General features: G+C 45.6%; 2 protein-coding genes across 4 annotated transcripts in view; one reads left to right on the top strand and one right to left on the bottom strand.

Moving 5' to 3' along the window:
* wdr91 (WD repeat domain 91) overlaps positions 1 to 17,693 on the top strand; it is a 43,690-nt gene extending 25,997 nt beyond the window's left edge. For 2 of the 3 annotated variants that reach the window (XM_052030424.1, XM_052030426.1), the window contains 5 exons: positions 579 to 738; positions 3,996 to 4,104; positions 5,046 to 5,158; positions 7,999 to 8,196; positions 11,154 to 12,960. In XM_052030424.1, coding sequence (XP_051886384.1) covers positions 579 to 738; positions 3,996 to 4,104; positions 5,046 to 5,158; positions 7,999 to 8,196; positions 11,154 to 11,318 — 745 coding nt within the window. In that variant the 3' untranslated portion in view covers positions 11,319 to 12,960. Of the gene's footprint in view, positions 1 to 578; positions 739 to 3,995; positions 4,105 to 5,045; positions 5,159 to 7,998; positions 8,197 to 11,153; positions 12,961 to 14,416 lie in introns of those variants that run through there. The other variant, XM_052030425.1, reaches the window with a different exon arrangement.
* Positions 17,694 to 23,899: 6,206 nt separating this feature from the next.
* LOC127578377 (aldo-keto reductase family 1 member D1-like) overlaps positions 23,900 to 27,534 on the bottom strand; it is a 33,536-nt gene continuing 29,901 nt past the window's right edge. The window contains exon 9 of the mRNA XM_052030328.1: positions 23,900 to 24,104. Within this exon, the coding sequence (XP_051886288.1) occupies positions 24,062 to 24,104 (43 nt within the window). The 3' untranslated portion in view covers positions 23,900 to 24,061. The remainder of the gene's footprint in view (positions 24,105 to 27,534) is intronic.

The following is a 27,534-nucleotide window of genomic DNA, read 5'->3' as shown; positions in this document are numbered from 1 at the left end:
CTCACCTGCTCTATCCACACCCTGGTGAAAACAAAATATTTCCATGGATGCCATGGTATAATTTACAGAACAAACATTTGGTCTCTGGTTTCCATGTATTATCCAAAGAACAACAAGTTGATCAATGTACCACTCCCTTTGCACTGCAGCTCTACCCTAGAAGAGCATTTCCTCAGCACTGCAGTGTAGGCCTGATATTTCTGCTCAATTCCTTGTAGCTAGAACCAATGACCTTCTGAGCAGGAGTGCAGCTAATGAGGCACAGCTAACACAAGGTTCAATGGTCTGAAAGTCTTCACTGGTATAGAATGACCACAAAACTTGGGAACAAGATATGTAGACAACTTGGGTACAAGATATGTTACTCCTGCAGAGGATAAGCTATGTAGTTCTGTACCCAAAAAGAATTGGGGTGGGGGGGGGGGAGGGCGGGATTATACATGGAAGAAGGGAAGGAGTTGATGAATCAGTTGTACGAATATTGTTACTACAGAGTTGTATTGGATGGCTTTCTAACCTGTGTAGAGTTAGTATGGAATACTCTATTTAACTTGAGAAATACTGCTTTTGTCCACCAGAATCCTTTCTCTAGCTTGCAGTCCAAGTGGTACCTCATTTGTTTGCTCTTCAGCTGCTCCAAGCATCAAGCTAGCGACTATGCCGGACACTGGAGAGAAAGGAGTGAACCTGGTTCCAGGCAATCTCCTGCTGTGGGACACGAAGACCATGAAGCAACAGGTAATCTACCAGCAGCTTCTTGGAGAGATGCTAACACTAAGCGTAATGATACTGGCTGAGCAACCTGGAGGTCATAATTTCAGACCCTACCTGGGAAGTCTATGAATTGGACTCACTTAACTTGTGGCTATCTGCTGGACTGTTGTACAAACCCAACTGATCAACTAAGACATGGTTGGGACTTGTCTATTCACAGACTACTCTGTTACCAATTAAATCTCAGTGGAAATGAGATTCATTCCTTGCACATTTTCCTCCTTTAGAAAGAACCATTGCTCTACTTATATTTCTTTGCCAAGTTATGGTGAAAACTATGGCAACTCCAAATGCACTAGTCTGCAACTGGTACAGGCAAAGAGTTCAAATGCATCTTAAGATTTCTGTGCCCACTGTACTAACTATTAATGTTAGGATAGTTGTAATCCCCTAAGGTTGTGCTATTTTTACTCTTCTCAGAAGTTTCTATTTACTTGTGAACTTTCTGTGCATTCCCTGCAGTGTCAATATAGCTTTTTTTTTAAAAAGTATGACCTCATCTGATCATCATTCTGGCGCTTTATTCTCAACCAGTGTTGATGCTTATTTTTAGTTCACTCTTTATTTGAAAGCACTGTTACCAGGAATTTTGAACTACCTTTGCTGTTGTTTTTAAGCCATATACTAGAAATTGTCATGTCATGGTGATGTGTGTTCAACTTGTCTTTTCGTTTTCCTTGACTGTTTGCCAAACCCCTTCCTGTTTCAGAGTCATCAACTCGTACAGCATGGAAACAGCCATTCAGCCCACCATGTCCATGCCAACCAGTGGGACCCAACTAATAATTCCATCTACAAGCACTTGGCCCATTGACTTAAGTTCTCGTTTAGACACAACTTAAATGCTGTCAGCGACTCTGCTTCCACCACTCTCACAGGCAGTGTGTTCCAGATATTTAGAACAATACAGCACAATACAAGCCCTTTGGCCCACCATGTTGTGCCGATCTTTAAACCACACCTAAGACTACCTAACCCCTTCCTCCCACATATCCCCCTATTTTAAATTCCTCCATATGCTTATCTAACAATCTCTTGAACTTGACCAACATATCAGCCTCCACCACTACCCCAGGCAGCGCATTCCATGCACCAACCACTCTCTGGGTGAAAAACCTCCCTCTGATATCTCCCTTGAACTTCCCACCCATTACTTTAAAGCCATGCCCTCTTGTATTGAGCAGTAGTGTCTTGGGAAAGAGGCACTGGCTGTCCACTCTATCTATTCCTCTTAATATTTTGTATATCTCTATCGTGTCTCCCCTCATCCTCCTCCTCTCCAAAGAGTAAAGCCCTAGCTCCCTTAGTCTCTCCTCATAATCCATACTCTCCAATCCAGGCAGCATCCTGGTAAATCTCCTCTGCACCCTTTCCAACGCTTCCATATCCTTCTTATAATGAGGCAACCAGAACTAGATACAGTACTCCAAGTGTGGTCTAACCAGCGTTTTGTAGAGTTGCGTCATTACCTCGCAGCTCTTAAACTTGATCCCACGGCTTATGAAAGCTAACATTCCATAAGCTTTCTTAACTACCCTATCCACTTGTGAGGCAACTTCCAGTGATCTGTGGATATGAACCCCCTCTGCTCCTCCACACTACCCAGAATCCTGCCATTAACCTTGTACTCTGCATTGGAGTTTGTCCTTCCAAAGTGTACCGCCTCACACTTCTCCGATTGAACTCCAGCTCTGTATCCTATCAATGTCCCTCTGCAATCTTCGTCAGTCCTCCACACTATCCACAACACCACCTACCTTCGTGTTGGCTGCAAACTTGCCAACCCACCCTTCTACCCCCTCATCCAAGTCATTAATAAATATCACGAAAAGTAGAGGTCCCAGAACTGATCATTGTGGGACACCACTAGTCACAACCCTCCAATCTGAATGCACTCTCTCCACCACAACCCTCTGCTTTCTACAGGCAAGCCAATTCTGAATCCACATGGCCAAGCTTCCCTGGATCCCATGCCTTCTGACCTTCTGAAGAAGCCTACCATGCGGAACCTTGTCAAACGCCTTACTAAAATCCATGTAGACCACATCTACTGCACTACCCTCATCAATCTTCCTGGTTACCTCCTCAGTGAACCCTATCAGATTTGTGAGACATGATTTTCCCTTCACAAAGCCATGCTGCTGGCTGTCCCTCATCAGTCCATGATTCTCTAAATGCTCATAGATCCTATCTCTTAGAATCCTTTCCAACAGCTTGCCCACCACATCGGCATAGTACATTTGCCATTCTCTAGATGGAAAAAAGGTCCCCCTCATGTCCCCTTACCTTATGTCCTCTAGTTTTATCTACTTCTGATACAGGGAAAAGATTCCTGCCGTCTTCACTATCTGTACCCCTGATTTATTTTGTATACCTCAATCATGTCTCCTTTTAACCCCCTCCACTCTGGGGAAGACAAATTTAGCCTCTCCAGTCTCTCCTCATAATGGAAATGCTCCATCCCAGGCAATTAAGGCTCCAGGCAATGAATCTCCTCTGCACCCTCTCCAGCACTATCACATCTTTCCTGTGGTGTGATTGACCAGAACTGCATGCTGTACTCTAGCTGATGTTTGACCAATGTTTTATCAGGTTGGAGCATAATCTCCCTACTCTTGTATTCAATGTCTTGACTAATGAAGCCCAGTCTCCCACATGCCTTATTAACCATGTTATCTACCTGCACTGCCACCTTCAAGGATCTTTGGATTTGTGTACCAAGGTGTCTCTATTCCTCAATGCTCCCAAGGACCCAACCATTCATGTTGTATGTTCAAGCTTCATTAGTACTCTCAAACTATCACCTCACATTTACCTGGATTAAACAGCATCTGCCATTTCTTAGCCCATTTTACCAACACATCATTATCACTGTGTAGCCCAATACTACCCTCCACACTATCAATGACTCCGCCAATCTCCGTGTCATCTGTGAAGTTACTACATCTTTCGCGTATATTACAAACAACAAGGGTCCCAGCACTGGTCCCCACAGAACACCACTAGTCACAGGCATCCAGTCACAGATTCCATGAGCTTTAATTGGGAAGTTATTTTGTTCAGTTCTTCCGCCAGATCGGGGAGTAATTTGTTGAATTCAGCTCGAGTATGAGTAGTACTACTGGGTGCTGGATCAAGATCAATGTATTGAAGGATGTCAGTTTGTAGCTTCACACTGCTGAGGATTTAAAGTTTCAAGCAGGTTGCCTTGTCTCCTGCAGCACCAGTTTTCCTTGGATCCTGAGCCCATTGCCATTAACTGTACGGCTTTCAGTCATAATGGAAATCTGCTGGTGTCCGGGGCAGCTGATGGCATCATCCGACTCTTTGGTAAGGTTGACCTTTCCACAGGATTAGGCTTTGACTGCTTGGTTTCACATGTTTTGCTCTAGTTACTTGATTCTGGATTTGGTTAGATCTGATAATAACACTGAAGCTAAAATGTCTGTGTACCCAGCTGGGGGGTGATCTGCTGGGGTCCAGTTTTACTCTCTAGTATCTTATGAATTGGTCGCCCATCCATATCTCAGCTGGGACTTAAATGGTGAAGATCCTTGTAGAGCCTATCTATCCCACTGCCCTAGATCCAGGGCTCCTGAAACCAGTTGCAGCATCTCAACTTGCTGGAATTGATTAAGTACAGACCAGAATCAAATCACAAGAGGAACTCAACAGGTCAGGCAGCATCTACAGAGGAAAATGGACAGTTGACGTTTTGGGTCGAGACCCTTCATCTGGACTGCTCATGCTAGATTGCACCGTAGATGCTGCCTGACCCCCAGAGTTCCTCTGGCATCTTGTGTGTTACTCCAGCATCTGCAGTCTCTGGTGTCTCCAGAATCAAATTGGGTTCCTTAAGCCACAGGTTTTTCACTCCTGAGTATGGGGGAGGAGTCGGGCTTTGATAAAGGTCTGACTTGTGCTTTAAATTTTGTGTTGTCCAACTGAACTGAGCAGAAAATGAGGTGGACGCACCTGACCCAAGCTCTCAGCTGTAGTGCGGCATGCCTTGGTATTCAACAAGCTATTCACGTAGTCGGTGTTTGAGCCGCACTCCCCAGAGCCAGGCACTGAAGTAATTAAATTTCTTTCAACGCGAGAAGGTTTCTGAAAAGCAAAAAGCTGCAGAAGCTGGAAACCTGAAATGAGAATAGAAAATGCTGGCGATACTCAGCAGGTCAGGCAGCATCTGTGGAGAGAGAAACAGACTCGCTATTTCAGGTCAGTGACCTGTCATCAAAACCCAGCATGTGTCTATTTGTATGTTTCAGACATGCAGCGGTACGACTGTGCTATGAGCTGGCATGCACATTCTGGTGAGGTTTATTCAGTGGAGTTCAGCTACGATGAAAATTCTGTTTACAGCATTGGTGAAGACGGAAAGGTAATGGAATTTTTGCCAAACACAGTACCTGGACAGTCTGTTGGAGGGAAGGCACCAGTGACTCTACCCACAGGAACCATGAGGGGAGCTTCCTTGGCCTACTTTTGGAGATGGGGTTGAAACTGTGGCACAGTAATCTGTCCTCTCATCACAAGAAAAAAACACTGCGCAGCTGAAAAGCTGTTAACCTGTATCAGAGCAAAACTGTTCCTCTTTCCTTGCATCTTGGTGCTTGATGGGAAATTCAAATGGTCCAGAATGTGACGATAGTTGTTTACTCAAAGTAACCAGCATTGCCCCTCACCTCTCCTTTGAACTTGCCCACTCTCACCTTAAATGAATGTCCTCTAGTATTAGATATTTTGATTGAGGGGTAAAAAGATACTGGCTGTCTACTCTATCTACCCCTCCCATAATCTTATGAAACTCAATCAGATCTCCCCTTAGCCTCTGCTTGTCCAACTATAGCACATGCCCACTAATCCAGGCAGCATCCTGGTAAGCCTCTTCTGCACCCTCTCCAAAGCTTTCACATCCTTCCTATAATAGGGCGAACAGAATTGAATGCAGTATTCTAAATGCGGCCTAACTAGAGTTTTATAACGCTGCAACATCTCGACTCTTGAGCCATCTATATTCTCCTGAGTTCTGAAGATTTCTTCCATGCTAGTCTTGTCTAACCTGCAGTTTTATCATGGCTGCATATGTAAGCCTAAATTATAAATGCATATCCCAAAAAGCAAGGGGTTGAGTATGGAGCCTTGTGGAGTCCCACTTGTAACAACCTTGTAGTCACAAAAATACTTGTCAACCACTACTTTGCTTCCTGCCACTGAGTCAATGGGCTGCTCTCCCTTGGATCATTTAATCCCTTGGCTTTCACTGTTCGGACCAGACTGCCATAAAGGGCCTTGCTAGAGTCCAGATATACTAAATCAAACACACTTCTCTCATTGCCCCCTCCCTTGAAATCTCTTCAGAAAAGTTCAGTCAAGCAGACACAATGTGACTTCCTCTTTCTAAATGAAGGTTTATGGTGTCCTTTAGAATTAGTTTCAATAATATATCTACCATTGAAGTTTATCTGGCCTATGGGTATACAGTTAACCTTTCCTTTCTAAACAATAGTTCAGCATTAACACCCCCCCCCCCCCCCCCCCCCCCCCCCATAGCTAGCAAGGACTGGTAAAAATGAGAATCAGAATCTCTGCAATTTCCTCCCTTACTGTGTAATACTTCATGTCTTACTACATTTTTCCCATCAAACATTTCACATGGAATCTCCCAAACTGCATCATCCCTTTCTTTTCTGAAGACAGCTGCATAGTATTAGGTTGGTACCATACCCATATCCTCTGCTTCCACACAAAAGTCCCTAATAGGCCCAACCTTCTGTCTAATATCCCTCTTGCTCCCTATTTACACTATACCCTCATTATTTGCAAGGGATGTGGCCATGAATTTCCTGTGGATCACCAAAAATGTGAATACCACAGGAATTGACAGAGTGGTCAGCTTCTCCTAGAATATCTCAAATTCTGTGCAAGTTTCAGCTTGTTAAAGCGTATTGATATCACTTGCCAGCACAAGACACCAAATGTAATCCAGCTCATGGCAAACCGGATTCACCAGACACTGCAGGAGAGGGCTCCAGGGAAACATGCTGTACTTACCAAATGCTTGCAATAATACAAGGCGAACCTAGTGAACATGTGAATCTATGAAAGGACTTAGTGTAGCTAAAATATCTTTAGATTTTCTTTGAGTTTTACTTACCTGTTTTTATATAACCCTTTTAATTCCACTCTCATACATTCTACATTTTTCTAGGCTGTCTGTTATATTAAACTGTTGGTGTCTAACGTTAGTTTCCATTTCCCTTATCTTGCCCACCATGCACCATTATCAAGGGGCTATAGATTTGGCACTCTCACCTTTTTAGCTCTGGGAATAGCCCTGAACTCCTTGAATCTCTAAGTGGCTTCCATTGTTTTGTGGCTGGCTTGTTTGCAAGTAAAATTACTCCTGCTACAATTAAAAAAGGCAGTACCCCAATTTAAAACCTTTACTCCCCTTATCTCTGTCCTCTTCCATAACTTTCCTAAATCTAATCAAATTATAATCACTGCCACAAAAATGCTCTCCCGCTGATAGTCCATCTGCTTGCCCAGCTTGATTCCCAAATACTAAATCACGTTTGGCTTGCTACATGCAGTCTAAAATATTGTCCTGAATAGAATTTTGGATTATGTACCTTTGTGTGTACTGAATATATCTTAGTTAATACTAGTGTGGATGAAATCCTGTTATTGCCCTCATGTTCCATCTCCGTTGGACTTTTGTGTACTCCTGAATGTGATTTCCCATCATCTTGTTCTTATCTTCAATCTATACAGCCTCAATTGATGTCCATCAATTATATCCTCCCTTCTCACAGTTGTGATTCTTTAAATGATGCCAATCCCTGGTTCCTGGCTGGAGCTTTGCTGAGCTGCCTCCTCCCATTTTATGAAGGGTTCCTGTCAGTGAAACCTGGTTTACATTTCCCCCTCCTCGCCACCTGTCCTACACACAACCATTTTGTTTTTACAAGTTGCAACAGTGCTGCTCCAGTGGTGCACACCTGCCTTTAAGGACTGGTTCTGAGAACAATTCTTAGGCTTGTCTGTCTGTTGGTGTGTCTGTGTGCATACATGTTTGTGTGACTCCTCATCTCCACTAGAACAATGAAAGTAAGTTTTTCTTGAATGTGAAGGTTTACGTGCCAGCTGAAGGAAGTGCAGATATTTAATGGCTCTGTCTGATGATTTGTTTTATTTTTGATTCTTGGGCCAATACAGTTCATTCAGTGGAATATTCACAAGAGCGGAGTCAAGGTTTCTGAGTGCGGGGTGCAGTCGGATGCTATTGGCCCATTTGTACTGTCCGGTTACAGTGGGTACAAGCAAGTGCAGGTGCCACATGGAAGACTGTTTGCCTTCGACTCAGAGGGACACTATGTGCTAACGTGCTCATCCAGTGGTGGAATCATTCATAAGGTAAGATGTGTGCCTGGCATATTTATGACGGAAGGGGTTTGTGCATTTTCGCACCCTTATTTTCTCCCTCGTATGCTGAAAGAACTATTCACCTGAAAGTAAAATGCCACTGGCGCTGCACATGATCCAGGGCGATGAGGGTGACGGACTGCTCAACAATGGAATGTTGAACCTGAGCATTGCTCACTCCTTTCCCCATACAGCCCCAGCAAGGAATTCTTGGGCACGTAAGATCAACTGCAGCATCCCTCTGCCATGGCTGTGACTAGTGAGTGCTGTCTCATCTGCTCTTTAATTCTAAATTACTTCATTTCCATCCCCAGTTAAACTAAATTGTACTTGTTCAGAGCTGTGTGTTCACTTCTGGACATCTGGCCTAAGGAAGGTTTGGGTAAGGCAGATTCACCAGAGCGAAGCTGAAAGGGTTAAAGTACGGGAACTGTAAAGGTGGAACCTATCTTCTCTTTGCTGGCAGATCAATTTAATTCAGGCAGTTAAAGTGCTAGAATAATCTGATAGTATTTCCTCTAGTAAGGGGGTTCAAACAAGGGGCTGTGGCTGAAAATCAGAGCTCAGCTCTTCACCCCTGAGGTGCTTCCTTGGATAAAGAGTGGAAGTTGGACCTCTCCCAAAAAGGTGGTGGCTGCCAGGAATCAGTTCAGCTTTTCAACATGTGACTGATGGATATTTACTGAGCAAGGGCCCGGAGGTGGAGTTTAGTCATGCTCTAATTCCACAGTGGAACAGGTTTGGGGCAGTGAATGATCTACTCATTTCTTCAGTGAAGTTCTGATAATGCTGTTGCTATCATATGGCGAAGAGCTGCTGTTTCAGCAAGATGGGGAATTAGATGCTGATCTCCTAGTCCCTGTACATTAGTAGTGTCTCAGCCTATCAATGATATCCAATACCTAATGATGTAGTATCATGGGATTTGTGTACACACTGAAGCCCGACATCCAGTGACCCAGTTAACAGGGTCTGTGCATACACAGTGATACCCAGCAGTTAGTCACCCATGTGATGGGGCCTGTTATTTCTAATGTAGTTACCCAGTGTAATGGGGCCATTTACACACTGTGATCCAATGCAGTGCGGTTGATGCACACACTGTGACACTCACCACTTCAGCACTCTAGTGACATGGAGTTAAGTCACGAGAAAACAATACATAAGAAATAGGAGCCAGACTAGAACAAATGGATGAAAAACACGACGACGCCGGAGGAACTCAGCAGGCCGGGCAGCATCCGTGAAGAAAAGCAGGTTGTCAACGTTTCGGGTCAGGACCCTTCTTCAGGAAAATGGCTCTCCTTTCGTGGCTGCAGTTAATCTGATTGGTCCCAGCTCTACTTCTGCGCCTGATCCCTGCAATTCCAGCCAAAAATCAATCCATCACAGCATTCAGGGTTAGAAAATTACAAAGGTTTCCAGCCACCGGCAGAGGAAATTCTTCTAAGTCCTAAATGGATGCTCTTTATCCTGAGACAGTGTCCGCTAGTTCAACACTTCAGTGATCCAATCCAGGATCTTGCTGCTCAGAAATTTAGATCGCCTTCTATCAGTACCATGCAGCTGAATATAAATTTAATCCAGAATGTTTCATGGGACGAATCAGGAAGTGCGACTGGGAGCTTGCTGTCCTCTCTTGCAACCGTGATGTGATTTGGGGGTCAGGGGCTGCATCATGACATCTCTTGTAGCGTTGCAGGGCAACTTGGACCACATTGTCCCAGGTGAATATTATTGGCCAATGCAAGGGGGATGCTGGTAATCCCATAGTCTGGTCTGGGAGGCCTGCTAGTAACTTGTTTTTCTTACGACTTGGGAGGAGGCTGCTGTTGAGCCCATCCTATGCTGGCTGCCAAAGCAATCACTTACCCCCCACAACCCGTCTCCTTGCTGATTCTGCTCTCGTCCAGCCAGGGGTAATTTATAGTAACCAATTAACCTACCAATCTGCACATCTTTGGGATGTGGGAGGCAACACGAGCACTGACGGGGTAGGGCGTGGAGGGGGGAGAGATCCCTCCCAGTCATGGAGAACGTGCAGACTCCACACACAAGTTGCTGGAGGTCAGGATTGAACCTGGGTGACTGGAGCTGTGAGACAGAGGCACCATCTGTGTGCCTGTATCTCGATGTAATCAAAACAACCCACACAAAATGCGCACCACCCAGAATATCCAGCTTGTTCCCCTGACCCTGGGGTCCCATCATCTTTTAATGGTGATTCTGGATCCCAGCCCTGCCTCTGATCTTTGTCACTGTCTCAAATTGGGCCCCATTTTGACAGAGCTGCTTTCTCGTCCTCCTCCCCACCCCCCTCCATCCCCAACCCCAGTGTGCACACTTCCCCAGAAACTCTTTTGATATATTCCCCCCCCACTCCTTCCCAAATATTTGCTGAAACTCCACCCCAACAACCCAATGCAAGTGTCTTTGATTTATTCCCTTGTCTAAGTAACAGCATCTCCAATCCTTCACCCCCACCCAAACACAAGATGTCTCCAGGTTCATCAGTTCTACACATACACGACCCTCCCTATGCACCTTGATTTGCACCCCTTCCCCTGCAGAACACAAGAAGGTGGTACCAGAGGACTGCCAGTCCAGTAAGTGATACCCCTTAGAGAGGGAGAACTGTCCACATCACAGACGTGCAACACATGGTAAATTCTGGCGAGGCTTCATGCTTTGATTGCAATTGACAAAACAGTCATCTTTCCAGCACACTCTGTAGGAATTCAGCCCAAACTGTATGCCCTTTCTTCTTATGTACATGGCTCATTGAAAGCAGCAGGGCATGAGTAAGTGGTTTTGTGAAAGTACATTGGATCCTGGGGTTTATGAAGGTATAAAGGGCAAGGAAGTGATGATTATCCTTTAAAAAGTTGATTCAGTAGGTGACGTTCCAGACTGTACTGGTTGATTCCACTAAGCCTTGTGCCTTGCAGCTGACCAATACAGAGCAAGCCATGGAGCCCTGCCTGTCGCTTGGAGGTCACCGGGCTCCTGTAGTCACTGTTGATTGGTGTACTGCAATGGATTGTGGGACATGTCTGACAGCATCGATGGACGGAAGAATAAAGCTGACCACTCTACTGGCACACAAACCATAAATCTGTGGCCCATCTGGACAGAAACACTGGTGTGGTTCCCTGAGAGAGATTGCTTCAGTACCTGCTAAAATTCTGAGCTTCCATCTGTATTTTATATTTGAAGGTTCCACTAATCAAATGATTCCAAGTATTGTACTGGACTCTCTCTAACCATATGGATTAGTGCTGTGGTTAACAATTTTTTTAATGAAAAGACATTCCTTCTATTTCATCTCTAACAATCAATTATATTGTATTTAAACTCAATTTAAAAATAGTAGTCAAATCTGGGTATCCTAATGATGTGGGCCTTGTTTGTGCAATGTAATATGCCCTATGCATGAACAGAGTATTCTCCATTCTGGATTTCCCTCACATTTGGGACTTAAGGTACAACTTGTGCTTGAGAATTATGCAGCAGTTGTTCTATTTCTTAATGTTACATGCCCCGGGGGTGTGATCAGTGAGCTCTCCGGGCCCCAAGTTCATGGTCATTGACCAACTGACCTTTGTAACTGTGTTAGGTGCTGCACTTTTCTGCCTTGCCCCTAGAAGGGTAAAAGTTTAAACCATCTGCTCACTCCTGTGCTATCCAGTGCCAATTGCTATGGTGATGTTGTGAATGTTGATTGAGAACCTGGGCAAGCAGTGGTGTCTGCTGTGGCCACACCTGCGGCAGGCACTTGCTTTGCAGCTTCACGTGTAAAGATGGGCAGCTAAGATGAGTTTCAAGTATTACACAAAAGCAAGGAACTTAGCAGAAAATAGACCGTTAAGACTGTTCAAACAAGCCACTTGTGTTAGCATCATGTATTAAATGCCCTTGATTGTGGAGATTTAAACTGTGATGTCCTTTTGGAAGAATCTCAATACTTCTATCTGGCAAATTTAGCAACGGTTTGCTCTCATGTGGCTGATTAGGTGCTTTCTGCGAAGAATGTAGTAAACTGATGCATTATACCAACCCCAAGTTCACCAAGCTTCAGGTCAGACCTTTTCTTTCTAAAATCAGTAAATATTTGGAATGCTCAAGACCTAGCTCAAGCTCTGAGGTCTACGTATATTGAGTTTTGTTCTCAGATGCAGTAGCAATACTTTTGTAAATGCCTTGCACTCCAGTATATTGCTGAGTTACATAACTAACTATGCATTGGGGTAATCTTGAGTTGTAATATTGTTATGATCGGAAATCCAAATGATTCCTGTTCGTACTTAACTTCTCCATTTCCAGCATTTAATTTTTTCTCTCCCTCATCTCCTGAGACCTCAGAATTCTATCATTGCCTCCTGCTAACACTTCCAGTGGACTTGGCAGTATTATTCTTCAGCCTTTTCTGGTCTCTCTCAGCCAGCACCACCACCACCACTTGTGTCATTCAACCTCCTGCTCTCCACCCTATCACAGATGTTTCTGTTCCTTCCACCCTCTCCCCTTTACCTGCAACTTTTGCCTGTCTTAACCTTTCACCAGAACCAGGAATTGTTTCATCAGCCGGAAACGTTAATTCTTTCTCTGTCCATTGTTGCTGCCTGACCTGCTGAGTAGTTCTAGTGTTTTCTGTTTTTACTTTTGATTCTCACTTTGAGTCATTGCACTGTTTTATTGAGAGACAACAGGTGAACCTAATGAAAGAATCCAAGTAATAAACTTAATGTTGCCTGATTTCAACTCTGTGTGTGTGTGTGTTGGGGGGGTGGGGGGTATGTGTGTGGGGAAGGAAGGAATATTAAACCGTGTGACTGTGAGCTGCCTAAGGTTTGGCACACATTTATGCTATCTACAGCCTCCCCAGTGCACACATGCTGGCCAAAGAGTCAAAGAACATGGAATTCATCATTTTATTTGTCTGCTCTGACCCAAGAGGCAGGGAGCCATGTCCTTGAAAGGTTGAGACCAGCCTGACATGAGTGTTTTAGGCAGAGTTCACATCCATTATATCAGCCTCCCTACAATACGATGAACATCCTCTTCTGGCTGATAGGTCTGTCATATGGCCTAAGCTCAACAAACTCTCTCCTCTGCCTTTAATGTAAATCTTCAACGCCCATAGCCTATAGGGATTTTTTTTGTGTTAAATCAATGCAAACTTTATTATGATTTGATCCAGACATCTTCTCTCAAAGTAAAAGAAATCCCAAAGAATACCAGAGGATTTGTGCATCCAGGTACAATGAAGACTGGAGTCGTTACTCGGCTCAGCACCTGCTTACAGTGGAAGTTGGTGGGCTGGACTGGAATTAGTGTTGCAAATCATCACAACACACAGTTTGCCTATGGAGGACCTCAGCGAATGGCTTCCTGACTCTTAATTGCTTTCATTGGTAATTGGAATATACTTAAATCCAATTTGCAGAATTCATTTCTGACACATGCTAATTATTTGGCATCAGCAGAGTTTGGAGATTGCGGCAGTCCTCAATGGTGTAGATATCCAAGCTCTGCTGTGTAAAATGTCTCATCCAACGTTATATTATTGGCCAGCTGTTGCCTTGGTTAAGATTGCAGTGCTGATCTGCCTTGAACATGAAGCAAATTGATTCTGTGCTGCAGCTAACCGGGCTGAGATGCAATATAATAAACCTGCTTAATCTCTCCTTGTACAATAAGTGACCTTCCCTGCCCACTCCACATTCCTGGAATCTGAACCTTACTGTTCTCCCTCTGTCACAAGTACAAATACATCCTTCCTTTGGTAGGGAAACCAGGTGTGTACACAAGATGGTCTCAACGGAGCTTTGTGTAATTGAAGCAAGTTGTCCCTTGCACTCAGATTATTTCACAATTATATAAGATATGAGATATAAGATCTTTATTAGTCACATGTACATTGAAACACACGGTGAAATGCATCTTTTTGCATAGAATGTGCTGAGGGCAGCCTGCAAGTGTCGCCACGCTTCCGGCGCCAACATAGCATGGCCCACAACTTCCTAACCTGTACATCTTTGGAATGTGGGAGGAAACTGGAGCACCCGGGGGAAACCAACACAGACACACAGGGAGAACGTACAAACTCCTTGCAGACAGTGGCTGGAATCGAACCTGGGTTCAATGTACCATTTGCCTTCATAATTGCCTGCAGAACCTACAAACTGACCTTTTGTAATTTGTGTTCAAGGACCTCAGTGAGCACCAACACCTTTCATGTGCCATATGAAGCATACCCTGCCTTTCTATTGCATCTATCAAAGTGGATGATGGAATATGGAAAAACGGGACATCTGCAACTGATAGACCAATGGCTCACTGCTCTAAAGGAGAAAATCCTCGCGATTACTGGAATTCACAAAGCAGAATCTAAAACAGCTGGTGCTGCTGAGACAGAATGTAATGGTGAACCCGTCTCCTCTGCTCAGCAGATGAGAAACCAAGGGTACTTGCTGTGGTTGCTCCCTGGTATTTTAATGTAACCAGCAGGGCGATTGGTTGTTGCTGCAGGTTAACTGCACGGTAATTGAGTGGAGCCCCCAGCAACAAACAAGCTGCTGGAGGAACTCAGTGGATCGAGCAGCGTCTATGGAAGGAAAGGAATTGTCAGTGTTTCGGGTCAAGACCCTGCTTCAGGACAGGTTCCTCTAGCGGATAGTTTGTTGCTCAATTCCAGCAGCTGCAGTCTTCCGTTGAGGGGGCTCCTCTGCACTTAATGTACAATGTGGTACTGTCAAAGAGTTGAGTGCAGTTTTGTTCCCTGGCCCTGGACCCAAGGAAGTCCCCCACTGTGAGGAAATGATGAATTTGATTACATTGCAGTGGGAAATCTTCACAACCTGTCTAATGTAGCAGAATGCAGCAAACAGATGTTTGCCCGAGTCCTTAGCTGCAGTCTGGGAGGGCCCTTCGGCCCACCAATCCATGCTGGCCATCAAGTACCTGTCTATACTAATCCCATTCTCCAGTCCTTGGCCCACTGCCTTCTGTGCCATTGTGTTTCAAGTGCTCATCTTAAATGTTGTGAGAGTGCCTGCCTCCACCATCCCCTGAGCAGTGTGCTCTGGATTTTAACTGCCCTCTGCTGGGGGGAATAAACCTCATCTAAATATGTTTTCTGGTCATTGATACTAAGGTGAAAAGTTTCTTACTATCTATGCCCCTTACCAATCAGGTCCCCCTCAGCCTCCTTTGCATCAAAGATAACAAGCACTGCCTATCTCCTCTGCGCCCTCTTCAGTGCAATCAATTCCTCCTTGTATTGTGGCAACTGGAACTGCACACACTACTCCAGATGTAGCCGAACTAATGTTTTATATAGTTGTGTAATAACCTCCCTATTCTGTTCCCCAGCCAGTGAAGGCAAATATCGCATATGTTGTCTTAACCACCTTATCAACCTTCAGGGATCCTTGGACTTGTACACCAAAGTCTCCCTGTTCCTCAGTACCTTCTCGGGTCCTACCATCCATTGTGTATTTCCTAACCTTACTAGTCCTTCCAAACTGTATCTCCTTACACTTTTTAGGTTTATATTCCATCTACAGTCAATCCTTGTCTTTCTAATACTTAGCGCACTTCTAGTATGCTTCAGATTGCTCAGATTTTGTCCCTTTCACTCCAGAACCAAGATCACTCCAGCCTTCGTCATTGAGTTCAGACTGCAGTAACTGTATTTGAAAATGGTTGTGGCCTCAGCAATGGTCTCTGAGGTATTCCTTTAGTTATTCTTTGCTGAATTAAAATTAATCCATATTCTGTAATTCTTGACCACTAATCAAACCTCCTTGAAGACGTTTTACCTCAAACCCAGAAGACATAGGAGAAGAATTAGGCCACCTGACCCATCGAGTCAGCTCTGCCGTTCGATCATGGCTGATTTATTTTTCCCTCTCAACCCCATTCTCCTTCCTTCTCCCTGTAACCACTGATGCCCTTGCTAATCAAGAGCCTATCAGCCTCTGCCTTAAATACACCCAATGACTCGGCCTCCACAGCCATCTGTGGCAATGAATTCCACAGATTCACCGCCCTCTGGCTAAATAAATTTCTCCTCATCTCTATTCTGAAGGGACATCCTTCTATTCTAAGGCTGTGCCCTCTGGTCTCAGACTCTCCCACTACTGGAAACATCCTCTCCATGTCCACTCTATTCAGGCCTTTCAACCCATGAACCCTTATCTTGAGTGGTAAGGTTTTATCAGGCATCTCTTTCAACGTCTTGGTAATCTAAGTACATCTACTCTCTCTCCCTTTTATCTAGGCCGATTTTATTACATCAGAGTGGCGGGAAAGATGAACCAAATTCATGTATAGTTAGTTCTAATGGGTAAATTGCAATGACCAAACATTTATGGAATATTTAGATGACACTTTGTGGCATTCCCTCCATTAGCAGGGATGACCTTCCTCAGATCAGGAGATCAAACTCTGCAGAGAACACCAGAAGGTGTCTCAACAAGCTGCAAAAAGGCATCCTTGCTCCTGTATTCAAACTCTTGCAATGAAGGGCAATGCATCTCCTGCCTTCCTAACTGCTTGCTGCAGCTGAACACTTGGTTTTCAGTGACTGGTGTACGAGGACCCAGCTGTTCCCCTTTCCCAGTCATCACTATTTAGGTAGTCTATCAAGAATCAAAGTGATCAACCTCAGATGTCCATGCCATGTATTTCTCCACTCACTCAGCTTGTTTGAATTGTATTGGCATCTCGCTGCATCCTCCTCACAGCTCACATTTCCCCCACACTCAAGTTTGCAAACTTGGAAATGTTGCATTTAATTCCCTTGTCCAAACCATTGATATACAGGGTGAATAGTGGGCCCATGCACTAATCCCTGCAGAACCTCACTCGTCACTCTCTGCCACAGGGAATAAGATCTACTCCTGCTCCCTTATTCTTGTCTATCCTCAATCCCACGTGCTTTAATCTTGCACGTGTGACCTTTTCAAGAGCCTTCTGTAAGTCTCAATGCACATCTGCCTTGTACATTCTACTGGTTACGTCCTCCAAAAACTCAGTAGATTTACATGGAACAGTACAGCACAGGAACAGGCCCTTTGGCCCATGATGTCTGTACTGACCATGGTGCCAATTTAAACTGCAGATCTGCCTGCACGTGGTCTATATCCCTCACTTGTTAACGTCATTTCCATTCCATGAACCCATGCTGACTTTGTCCAATCCTTTCCAGCACTTTCTAACACTTCATTAGAATCTTTTAAATCAGATTGGTCATATTTTCCTCACTGCTGTTGTTGGGTTTACTGGTCTGTAACTCCCTTTTTAATCTTGCCTCCCTTTTTTAAACTGGGTTTACGTTTCTCACCTACCAAACCTATAGGGACTGCAGCAGAGCTTAAAATATTTTGGCAGGTGATCACCAGTGCATCCAATATTTCCAGGGCCACTTCTTTTAGAACTCTGGATTGAATTTGTAGAGAGCCACAGGGTTTGAGGTGTTGACATTTTTGTTGTAAGCATGGATTTCTGGGTTTAAAAACCCGACTACTGCAATGTATATGCTTAATAAAGTGCAATAAATGTGAATTTCTACTAATTTTGTGCATTTTGAGAAGGGACTGCAAATGTCCCCCAAAGCTGAGCCAGAAGATTGGAGGATTGTCAATGGAACACATCGGTATTGGAGAGATGAACTACAGACCAGCCAGTCCAACAGTGATGTCCACTGGAATCCTGCCATCAGTGGCCACATTTCAATATAAAGTTTTTTTTTACAGAGGCCTATTTGCATCAGGATAAATTTCAAGCAATTGTAGCTCAATCAAGCTTGTAAAGTCCTCCTGACTGGTACCCACAGCAACAGAGAGGTGTTGCAGATGACCCAATCGTCATAGAATCACATCAGTCTTTGACTTGGATGCATCCATCCCCATTCTTGGTTATGTCCCAAACAGGACATGGAGGGGTGGAGTCCAGCGGGGAAGCCCCTCAAACAACGGAAGGGTGTATCACCCCAGGGGGCCACCCAAGTGGCAATGGAGTTGTGTAAATAAATGTGTTAACACTACCTAGTACGTGGACCAAATGACACCAAGAATTGTAAAATGTTTTGCACTGTATTTATTCCTTTAGTGTATATATATTTCATTATGAATACCAAGATTTTTGGAAAAAAATTTCTTCAGGGCTTCCTTCTGATCCCTCTCCACAATAGGCCTGACTAAGATTCAGAATCACTGGGTACAAAGCCTTTAGCCAATAAGCAACACCAACCACTCTCTCCCAAGCAGCATTTATAACTGAAACTACAGACAATATGTTTAAGGATTTAATTAAAGTTAAAACTGGGCACTGCTCAAAAACAATCTCCTTTCATTAAACTGCAACATGCTTCAAGTATTGATCCCTCTGTGGTGTAATTCCACAAGGGTAAATTTGTTGCGGATTCCATGAGATATCATCCTTTGGCTGGTTGGTGATGCTGGCCCTGCTGTCTTTGAGTTGTGGACGGGAAATCGCCATGGTGGGTGCCAGAGTATGGGAAATGTAGCCAATTTCTCCAAAGCTGGTAAATCAAATCCTCCCTGTCTGTGCCTAAGGACACAGGAAACAGATGGTACACCAGATCATAACAATTGAAGCTTGCTGGCCATTTTCTAATCATCTATCAGGAAATGGCCTGCTATCAAAATCTGGCTTTATCCCTTTAATGTTATGTATGGAACTGTCATACAGCAGAGAGTGGTCAAGGTAAGTGTTGAAGGATGTTATTTGTGCCACAATCTGCCAGTCCAGTGCTCTGCCATCAGTGGCAGGCTCTTCCTATTCTTCAAGCCCCCTCCTCAGCTGATTCCTTTAGCCGACTTTCTACCACCACACTGTCACGGATTAATTAGGATACTTTATGGGAGAATTTGTGTGGTCGGATTTCCATAAGTCAGATCACTCGTAGCCCGGGGAGCCCCTGTGGTGAGTCTGGAAGGCTGCAGGCAGAAGCCAAGGTGCTGTCCCCTGTTGGAACTGTACAGGAGACCATGACCAATTCCTGAAGTCCTTTCCTAATGTTAAAGACTTCCAGGCCACTTCTCAATCTTCCTTTTCCTTGAGGAAGGAGCACTGGAATGTATGATTTTTTCTGATGGATATAACCTTTCATTTTAATAATTGTTTTCTACATCTACTCATGAGCCTCTTTTCACATTAACTGTTTCCTTAACAGATGTTGGAATCATTCCATAGAGCTCCACTAATCCACAGAGTTCTAGGTTGGTTGAACCAGACTCTTAAGAGCAGCCTGACTAAAACCTTGATTGAGACAAGGACAGGGGTGGGTTAAGGGCCTCCCAGCCTTTCCGATGAAGCTAAGGGCAACCCCAGCTGCAGGGACAGGGTTGACACCCTTTGAGCTGATGACAGGACGAGCTACGCACCTACCAGAAGACGTGATAACTACAGGAGCAGAGGTTTGTAATGGAAAGGAAAGTTTTGGGGTACATCTGGGAGCTGGCAAAGCCATTGCATGAATGAGGTAATCAATCAGTGGAGGATTAAGGACTGGGAAGGGGAGAAAGTGAATATTGAAGCCAAGTTGCCAAAGGATGGAGATCAGCTGGAGGTTACAGTTCTTCCAGAAAGGACTGGACTCCAATCTCTGGTGAGAAGGACCACACAGTGTTATAGTATTGGGAGAAACATGCACCCTAGTGGATATGAAAGGAATTGCTTGGTGGAATCTGGACACAGTTTGAACAGTATCTGGGGTAGCTTAAGGAGGACACTAACATTCCTGTGGCTCACTGGACGAATATGTTTCCTCTACGGTTTCTTGATATGCATGCATCAACTTGGAATCACGAGTACTCCAAAGGGACCACACGTATCCAACTGGAATGGGGCACAAAACCACACGCACAGCACCGTGTGGAGACATCATCTTTGCAACCACCCTGTTAAGCTCCTTGGAGAGTTGTCTGTCCCAATGAGGTCGCCTCCCAAACTCTGCCTCCTTAATCTATCCTGAAGGATAATACCTCAATCCCAGGAATCCAAAGTTCTATCTTCACTAATAGAACAGCCCACCCCAACTACTTGTACAAAACGGGAGATAGAAATAGTTAAGGTCCATGTATATTGGAACAGGGACCAGGTTATGATACGAGTGGGAGAATCTGTCCAATGCCCTGGCAATACAAGTATAACAGATTCATTACTGCATTCATTATTATCTACATTGGGGCACAGATCCTGACTCCAGTCCAAATCAGCCGAGATGCCTATTGTACTGAGTTGCTATCACTATACAACCTGAACCACAGGTGCAAAACTTACCTTGTGCACAGACTCATGCCCAATAACGACCACGGCTCAACCTCCCACTATTGTGGTAACTAGCACACTTAGCGCCTCCTGAGGCCACTACCCTGGATGATGAAGATGTAAAGATGGTGGAAGGTTGGTTGGCAATGAGCCCAGTGGAGAAAAAAGTAGTCCCTGTTGTCCACTACCATCTCATCCAGATGATATTTAGTCTCAGCAGGTTGGACAGCCTGAATGGTGCTCTACACCATTACAACATCTGTTGAGGGCACAGTTAAGTGGAAGAGGGGGTAAAGGCACAGACCCCAGAAGAGGACTAGTGGAGGTAGTGGGAGCTGGATAGGCAGTGGGGATATCCACTGTTAATATGACAGATGAAGCAGGACTTAGTGATCAGATAGAAAAGCAGAAAGATGAGATCTCTTTATTAGTCACATGTACCTCAAAACACACAGTGAAATGCATCTTTTTGCATAGGATGTTCTGGGGGCAGCCCGCAAGTGTCGCCACGCTTCCGGCACCAACATAGCACGCCCTCAACTTCCTAACCCGTACGTCTTTGGAATGTGGGAGGAAACCGGAGCACCCGGAGGAAACCCACGCAGACACGGGGAGAACGTACAAACTCCTTATAGACAGTGGCTGCAATTGAACCCAGGTCGCCGGCGCCGTAATAGTGTTACACTAACTGCTACACTAGAGTGGCAGCAATGGGATTTAAGGATGCAGAAGCACCCAGTAAGACAGGGAAGGAAGAGGCACAAGTATTCCTTAGGGAAGTCAAAATACTGAAGCCATATGAGGGAACAGTAAGGACACAGTGAGTAATATCTCTCAGGAAGAACACGTGGAACAGGTGTGCACTGCCTTTTCCAACCGGCTGTTGTCCCAGATACAAAGCGGCATTCTGCAGTTTAACATAGAACAGAACAGCACAGAACAGGCCCTTCGGCCCACAATGTTGTGCCGACACAGCTAATCCCTCCTACCTACAGAATGCCCCTATCCCTCCATTTTCCTCTCATTCATGTGCCCATCCAACCTCCTCTTAAAAGCCCCCAATGAATTTGCCTCCACCACCCTAGCCGACCACCAAGCCCCCAGCTGGGTATTGACACAACACGACTGCCACCTATGGTCATAGCAGCCAGTCAGGTGACCAGGCGTGCCACAATGCCCGGGGAACATCTATTTCAGGGCATTGTTCTGTATGTCCCACCCCAGCTGAGGAATAAGACCTTTGCCCTACACCAAGCGCACAGTGTCGGACAATACGGACAGGGAGATTGGATAACGGTGCACGATGCTCCAGGCTGTGCTGTAATAATTGATGAAGAGCCAAGGGGCATTAGGTTAGACAGGAGGGAATCACTGGGCCTGCCCAGAGGAAGGAATAAAAATGATAGAATCTAGTTGTGGGTTTACGCATTAGAACAACTGTGAGCTTGCGACTGCTGTAAAGACTAATGCCCCCTTTGCGGATGTTGTCCTATCGCAGGGAAAATCCCATGTCGCCACATCAGCTGAATGATACCATGAGAATGGCCTGAATTACACACAGTTCTTCAGAAGTGCTGCTGCATTCCAACTGGATCCTTGACTTCCTGACCAACAGACTGCAATCAGTAAGGGTAGGCAGCAAGAGAGGAGACGCCAGAGACTGCAGACGCTGGGATCTGGAGCAACAAACAATCTGCTGGGGGAACTCAGCGGGTCGAGCAGCATCTGTGGGGGGGAAAGGAATTGTCGACGTTTCGGGTCGAAAGCCTGTGTCGGGATAGGCAGCAACACTTCCGCCACAAATAACACTGGTAACCTACAAGGCTGTATCCTCAGCCCCCTACTTTGCTTCCTACTCACTCGTGACTGTGTGGCAAGATTCTGCTCTAACTCCATCTACAAATTTTCAGATGACACCACCGTAGTGGGCTGAATCTCAAATAACAATGAGTCGGAGTACAGGAAGGAGATACAGATCCTAGTGCCATGGTGTCTTGACAACAACCTTTCCCTCAATGTCAGCAAAACAAAAGTGCTGTTCGTTGACTTCAGGAAGGGGGGCCGTACACAGGCTCTTGTTTACATCATGGCGTTGAGGTTGAGAGGGTTGAGAGCCTCAAGTTCTTGGAGTGAACACCACCAATAGCCTGTCCTGGTCCAACCACATAGATGCCATGGCCAAGAAAGCTCACCAGCACCTCTGCTTCTGCAGGAGGCTAAAGATATTTGGCATGTCCCCATTGACCCTCACCAATTTTTATAGATGCTCCACAAAAAGCAACCTATCCAGATGCATCATGGCTTGGTATGGCAACTGCTCTGCCCAAGACCACAAGAAACCACAAAGTTGTGGAGACAGCTCAGCACATCACGAAAACCAGCCTCCCCTCCATGGTTTAGGAAAGCAGCCGACATAATCAAAGACCCCACCCAACCCGGTCATTCTCTCCTCTCCCCTCTCCCATCAGGCAGAAGATACAAAGGCCTGAAAGCACATACCACCAGGCTCAAGGGCAGCTTCTATCCCTCTGTTATAAGACTACTGAACGAACCTCTTGTATGACAAGATGGACTCTTGACTTCATGATCTACCTCATTATGGCCTTGCACCTTATTGTCTGCCTGCACTGCACTTTCTCTGTAACTGTAACACTTTATTCAGCAGTCTGTTATTGTTTTCCCTTGTACTGCCTCAATACACTGTCATAATGAAATGATGTATGGATGGCGTGCAGAACAAAGTTTTTCACTGTATCTCGGTACATGTGACAATAACAAACCAATTTACCAATTTATTTACAGCTGGATGTTGTCTCATCACATGATGGTTTATCTAGCATCCTCAGCCATTTCCTGATATTTTGTGTGGAGAATTGGCTAAAGATTGGCTTCTGTGATGGTGGAGATCTCATTAGGAAGCTGAGATACATCATTCATTTGGCACCTTTGCTGAATGCAGCTACAAGAGCTTTAGTGAGTATTTGTCACTCACATGTATCTGTGTCCTCTTGTCCCTCAGCCAGCAGAAACAATCTGCTCTTGAGTGCCCTAAAATGTTCATAACTTAAAGTACTTCTATCATGTCACCCTGTAATCTGTGCAAGTGTCGGGAAAAACTGATTTGTCTGATTTTTCTGCTGAGCATAATCTGATCTTTGACCATCCCTAGGTGTGTACAGAAGCTTAGGGAGAGTCACATACACTCCATTAGCATACAAACCAGGATTTATGCTGATGCAGTTGGTGACTTGTATTTTTGGATTCATTACATTTGATATTTGAGTGATTATGTTACATTTGACTTGTTATAATTTGAGCTGCAAATCACAGGTAGAAGTGTGTGTTAAATTCGGAATTCCCTCCCGCTGCTTATTGCACCTCAAATATTTCTGAGTCTTTGTGTGACATGAGCTCTGGGAGAGCTACTTTTTTATTTGCACTTATTAGGCTCAAAAGTGTGTTTTGGTATATACTGCCAAATGAATTCTGTGTTCCTCCATTCAGTATCACTGCTTTCCTTCTGCATCCTTGCACTTCTTCCGATAGTCGCTCCAGTTTAATAGTCATCACTGAAAGGATATTCTGGGTGATCCTTCCATCTACAGCAAGAGAGCAGAGGGTGGAAGCTTAAGGTGAGACCATAAAATGCTGACTGACCGCTTTACTCTGCACAGATGCCGCATGAACTGTAGATTATCTCCATGTTCTCCGCTTTAGTTGGTAGCACAAGGTACTACAGAATTCAGGAGGAACTCAGTGGGTCAGGCAGCATCCATGGAGGCAGAGGGACGGCCGACGTCTGAGGCCGAGACCCTGCATCGGGACGGGGAGCGGAGAGGGGAGAGAGTCGGTATGTAGAAAGGAGAGGGAGGGCTGAGGCAGGGGCTGGTAGGTGACAGGTGCAACCAAGTGAGATGGGGGATGATGGAGAGATGGAACCAGTGGGGGACGGTGACAAATCTGGGTGGGTGGGTGGGTGTGGGGGACAGAAAAGGTGAATGAAAGGAGAGAGACCCTGGGTGGACAGGTGGGAGTGGAGAAGGAACACGGGGGAGGGGGTGGGGTGGGTGCATTACCTGAATGTTCAATGTTCACCCCATTGGACTGTAGACTACCCAGATAGAGTATGAGGCGCTGCTCCTCTGGTTTGTGTTTGGTCTCACAGCGGAGAAGGCCGAGGACAGACAGGTCGGCACGAGAATGGGAAGGGGAGTTGAACTGACATGCAACCCAGAGTTCAAGATGGCCGTTGCGGACAGAGCCCCAACGCTGTGCAGAACGGTTGCCCGGTCTCCGCTCGGTCGTGCCGACATACAGGAGGACACACTGGGAGTACCGAATGCAGTAGGCGAGATTGGAGGAGCTGCGCGTGAATCTCTGCCTTACCTGGAAGGCCTGTTTTCATTCCCCCGGATGTCGGTGAGGGAGGAAGTGTAGGGACAGGTGCTGCACCTCCTGTGGTTGCAGGGGAAAGTGCCGTGGGGCTGGGGAGGGATGCGTGGGGAGGGATGAGCGGACCAGGGAGTGGCGGAGGGAGTGGTCCCTGTGGAAAGCAGAGACGGGCTGGGGACGGGTGGTGGGATCACATTGCAGCTGGCAGAAATGCCGAAGGACGATGCGCTGGATGCAGAGGAGAGTGGGGTGAAGGGTGAGGATCGGGGAACTCTGTCTCTGTTCTGTCTGGGTAGGGGGGTGGCTGAGAGTAGATGTGAAGGAAATAGAAGGAGTGCAGGTGAGAGCTCCGTCCACTACAGTAGATGGGAAGCCACGGTTCCTGAAAAAGGAGGACATTTCAGAAGTCCTGTGGCGGAAAGTCTCGCCTTGATAACAGATGCAGCAGAGATGGAGACAGAAAAACTGTGAGAAAGGGCCGGCTTCCTAACCGGGTGAGAGGAGGAGCAGCCGAGGCAGCTTGTGGGAGTCAGTGGGTTTGTGGTAAACATCAATGGGTGGTTTGTCTCCTGAGATGGAGACAGAGAGATCCAGGAAAGGGAGATCCGGAAAAGAGAGGTATCAGAAATAGTCCAAGTGAACTTAAGGGCAGGGTGGTAGCTGAAGGTGATAAAACTGCACGAGTGCAGGAAGCAGCCTCAATGTAGCGGAGAAAGAGTTGGGTAGGGGCGGCAGAGTAGGTTTGGAACAAGGACTGTCCCGTGTAGCTGGGGCCCATGTGAGTGCCCATGGCTACAGCTTTTGATTTGTAGAAAGTGGGAGGAATTGATAGAGAAGTTGTTGAGGGTAAGAGCAAGTTCTGCCAGGCGGATGAGTTCTGGTGGAGGGGAACTGGTTGGGTCTTTGTTCCAGAAGGAGGTGGAGGGTCCTGAGACCTTCCTGATGGGGCATGGAGGTGGAATAGAGACTCGACATCCATGATAGTTGGGACTGGGCAATTGGAGGTTGCCAAGATGGTGGAGGGCATGAGAGGCGTCCCAGATGTAGGTGGGGAGGGACTGGACAAGGGAGACGGGATAGAGTCAAGGTATGAGGAGGTGCATTCAGTGGGACAAGAGCAGGCAGAAACAATGGGTCTTCCAGGGCAGTCCTGTTCGTGGGTTTGTTTGGGACAAGGGCTGTTCCATTGTTGTTGGGGGGTTGTGTCCTTGAACTACATGGATCATTATCTGATCTAATCTGATTTATGCTTTGTTGGTTCATCTCAGCTGAGTGACAGTGTACAAGGGAAAGTGTTAGCCATTGTCACCCTGGGAAAAAGTCTTTGACAGTTCACTCGATCTATGCCTCTTATCATCTTGTACACCTCTATCAAGTCACCTCTCATCCTCCTCCTCTCCATAGAGAAAAGCCCCAGCTCACTCAACCTATCCTCATAAAACATGCTCTCCAATCCAGGCAGCATCCCGGTACATTTCCTCTGAACCCTGTCTAAAGCTTCCACATTCTTCCTATAATGAGGCGACCAGAATTGAACGCAATGCTCCAAGTGTGGTCTAACCAGAGTTTTATAGAGCTGCAACATCACCTTGCGGCTCTTGAACTCAATACCCCGACTAATGAAGGCCAACATTAGACCAACATCAGATGGACTGAAGTGTGTTTACTTCAACGCAAGAAATGTCAGGAATAAGGGAGATGAACTTGAGGGCTTGGATACGTATGGGGAACTATGATATTGTGGCTGTTACTGAGACGTGGCTGACGTCAGGGCAGGAGTGGATATTGAATATTCCTAGTTTTCGGTGTTTTAAGAGGGATAGAGTAGGGGTGAGAAGAGGAGGAGGGGTGGCGATACTGGTCAGGGACACTGTTACGGCTGTGGAAAGGATGGATGTTGTAGAAGGATCATCTCTAGAGTCCATATGGGTGGAAGTAAGGAACAAGAAAGGAGCAGTTACTCTACTAGGAGTATTCTATAGGCCACCCGGTAGCAGTAGAGATATAGAGGAGCAGATTGGCAGGCAGTGTTTGCAGAGAAGCAAAAATAACAGGGTTGTTATAATGGGAGACTTCAACTTCCCAAATATAGACTGGAACCTGCTTAGTGCCAAAGGTTTAGATGGGACGGATTTTGTTAAATATGTCCAGGAGGGATTCCTGACACAGTATGTCGACAGGCCGACTACAGGGAATGCCACGCTAGATCTAGTTTTAGGAAATGAACTGGGACGGGTGAAGGATCTATTGGTGGGTGAGCATTTGGGGGACAGTGACCATTGCTTCATAACCTTTAAAATTGTCATGGGCAGGGACAGGTACAGAGAGGACAAGAAGATATTTAATTGGGGAAGACCGAACTATGAGGCTATAAGGAGAGAACTTGGGAGTGTAAATTGGGATGTCCTTTTTGAAGGGAAATGTACTATGGAGATGTAGTTGATGTTCAGGGATCTTATGCAGGATGTTAGGGATAAATATGTCCCGGTGAGGCAGAGAAGGAATGGCAGGATGAAGGAGCCGTGGGTGATGAGAGAGGTGGAACGACTAGTTAGGGAGAAGAAGGTAGCATACGTGAGGTATAAGCAGCAAGGTTCAGACAGGGCCTGTGAGGAATATAGAGTAGCGAGGAAGAAA

The sequence above is a fragment of the Pristis pectinata genome, chromosome 15 (assembly GCF_009764475.1).
Source record: "Pristis pectinata isolate sPriPec2 chromosome 15, sPriPec2.1.pri, whole genome shotgun sequence".
NCBI classification, from domain to species: Eukaryota; Metazoa; Chordata; class Chondrichthyes; order Rhinopristiformes; family Pristidae; genus Pristis; species Pristis pectinata.
This window is presented reverse-complemented; position numbering and strand designations above follow the sequence as displayed.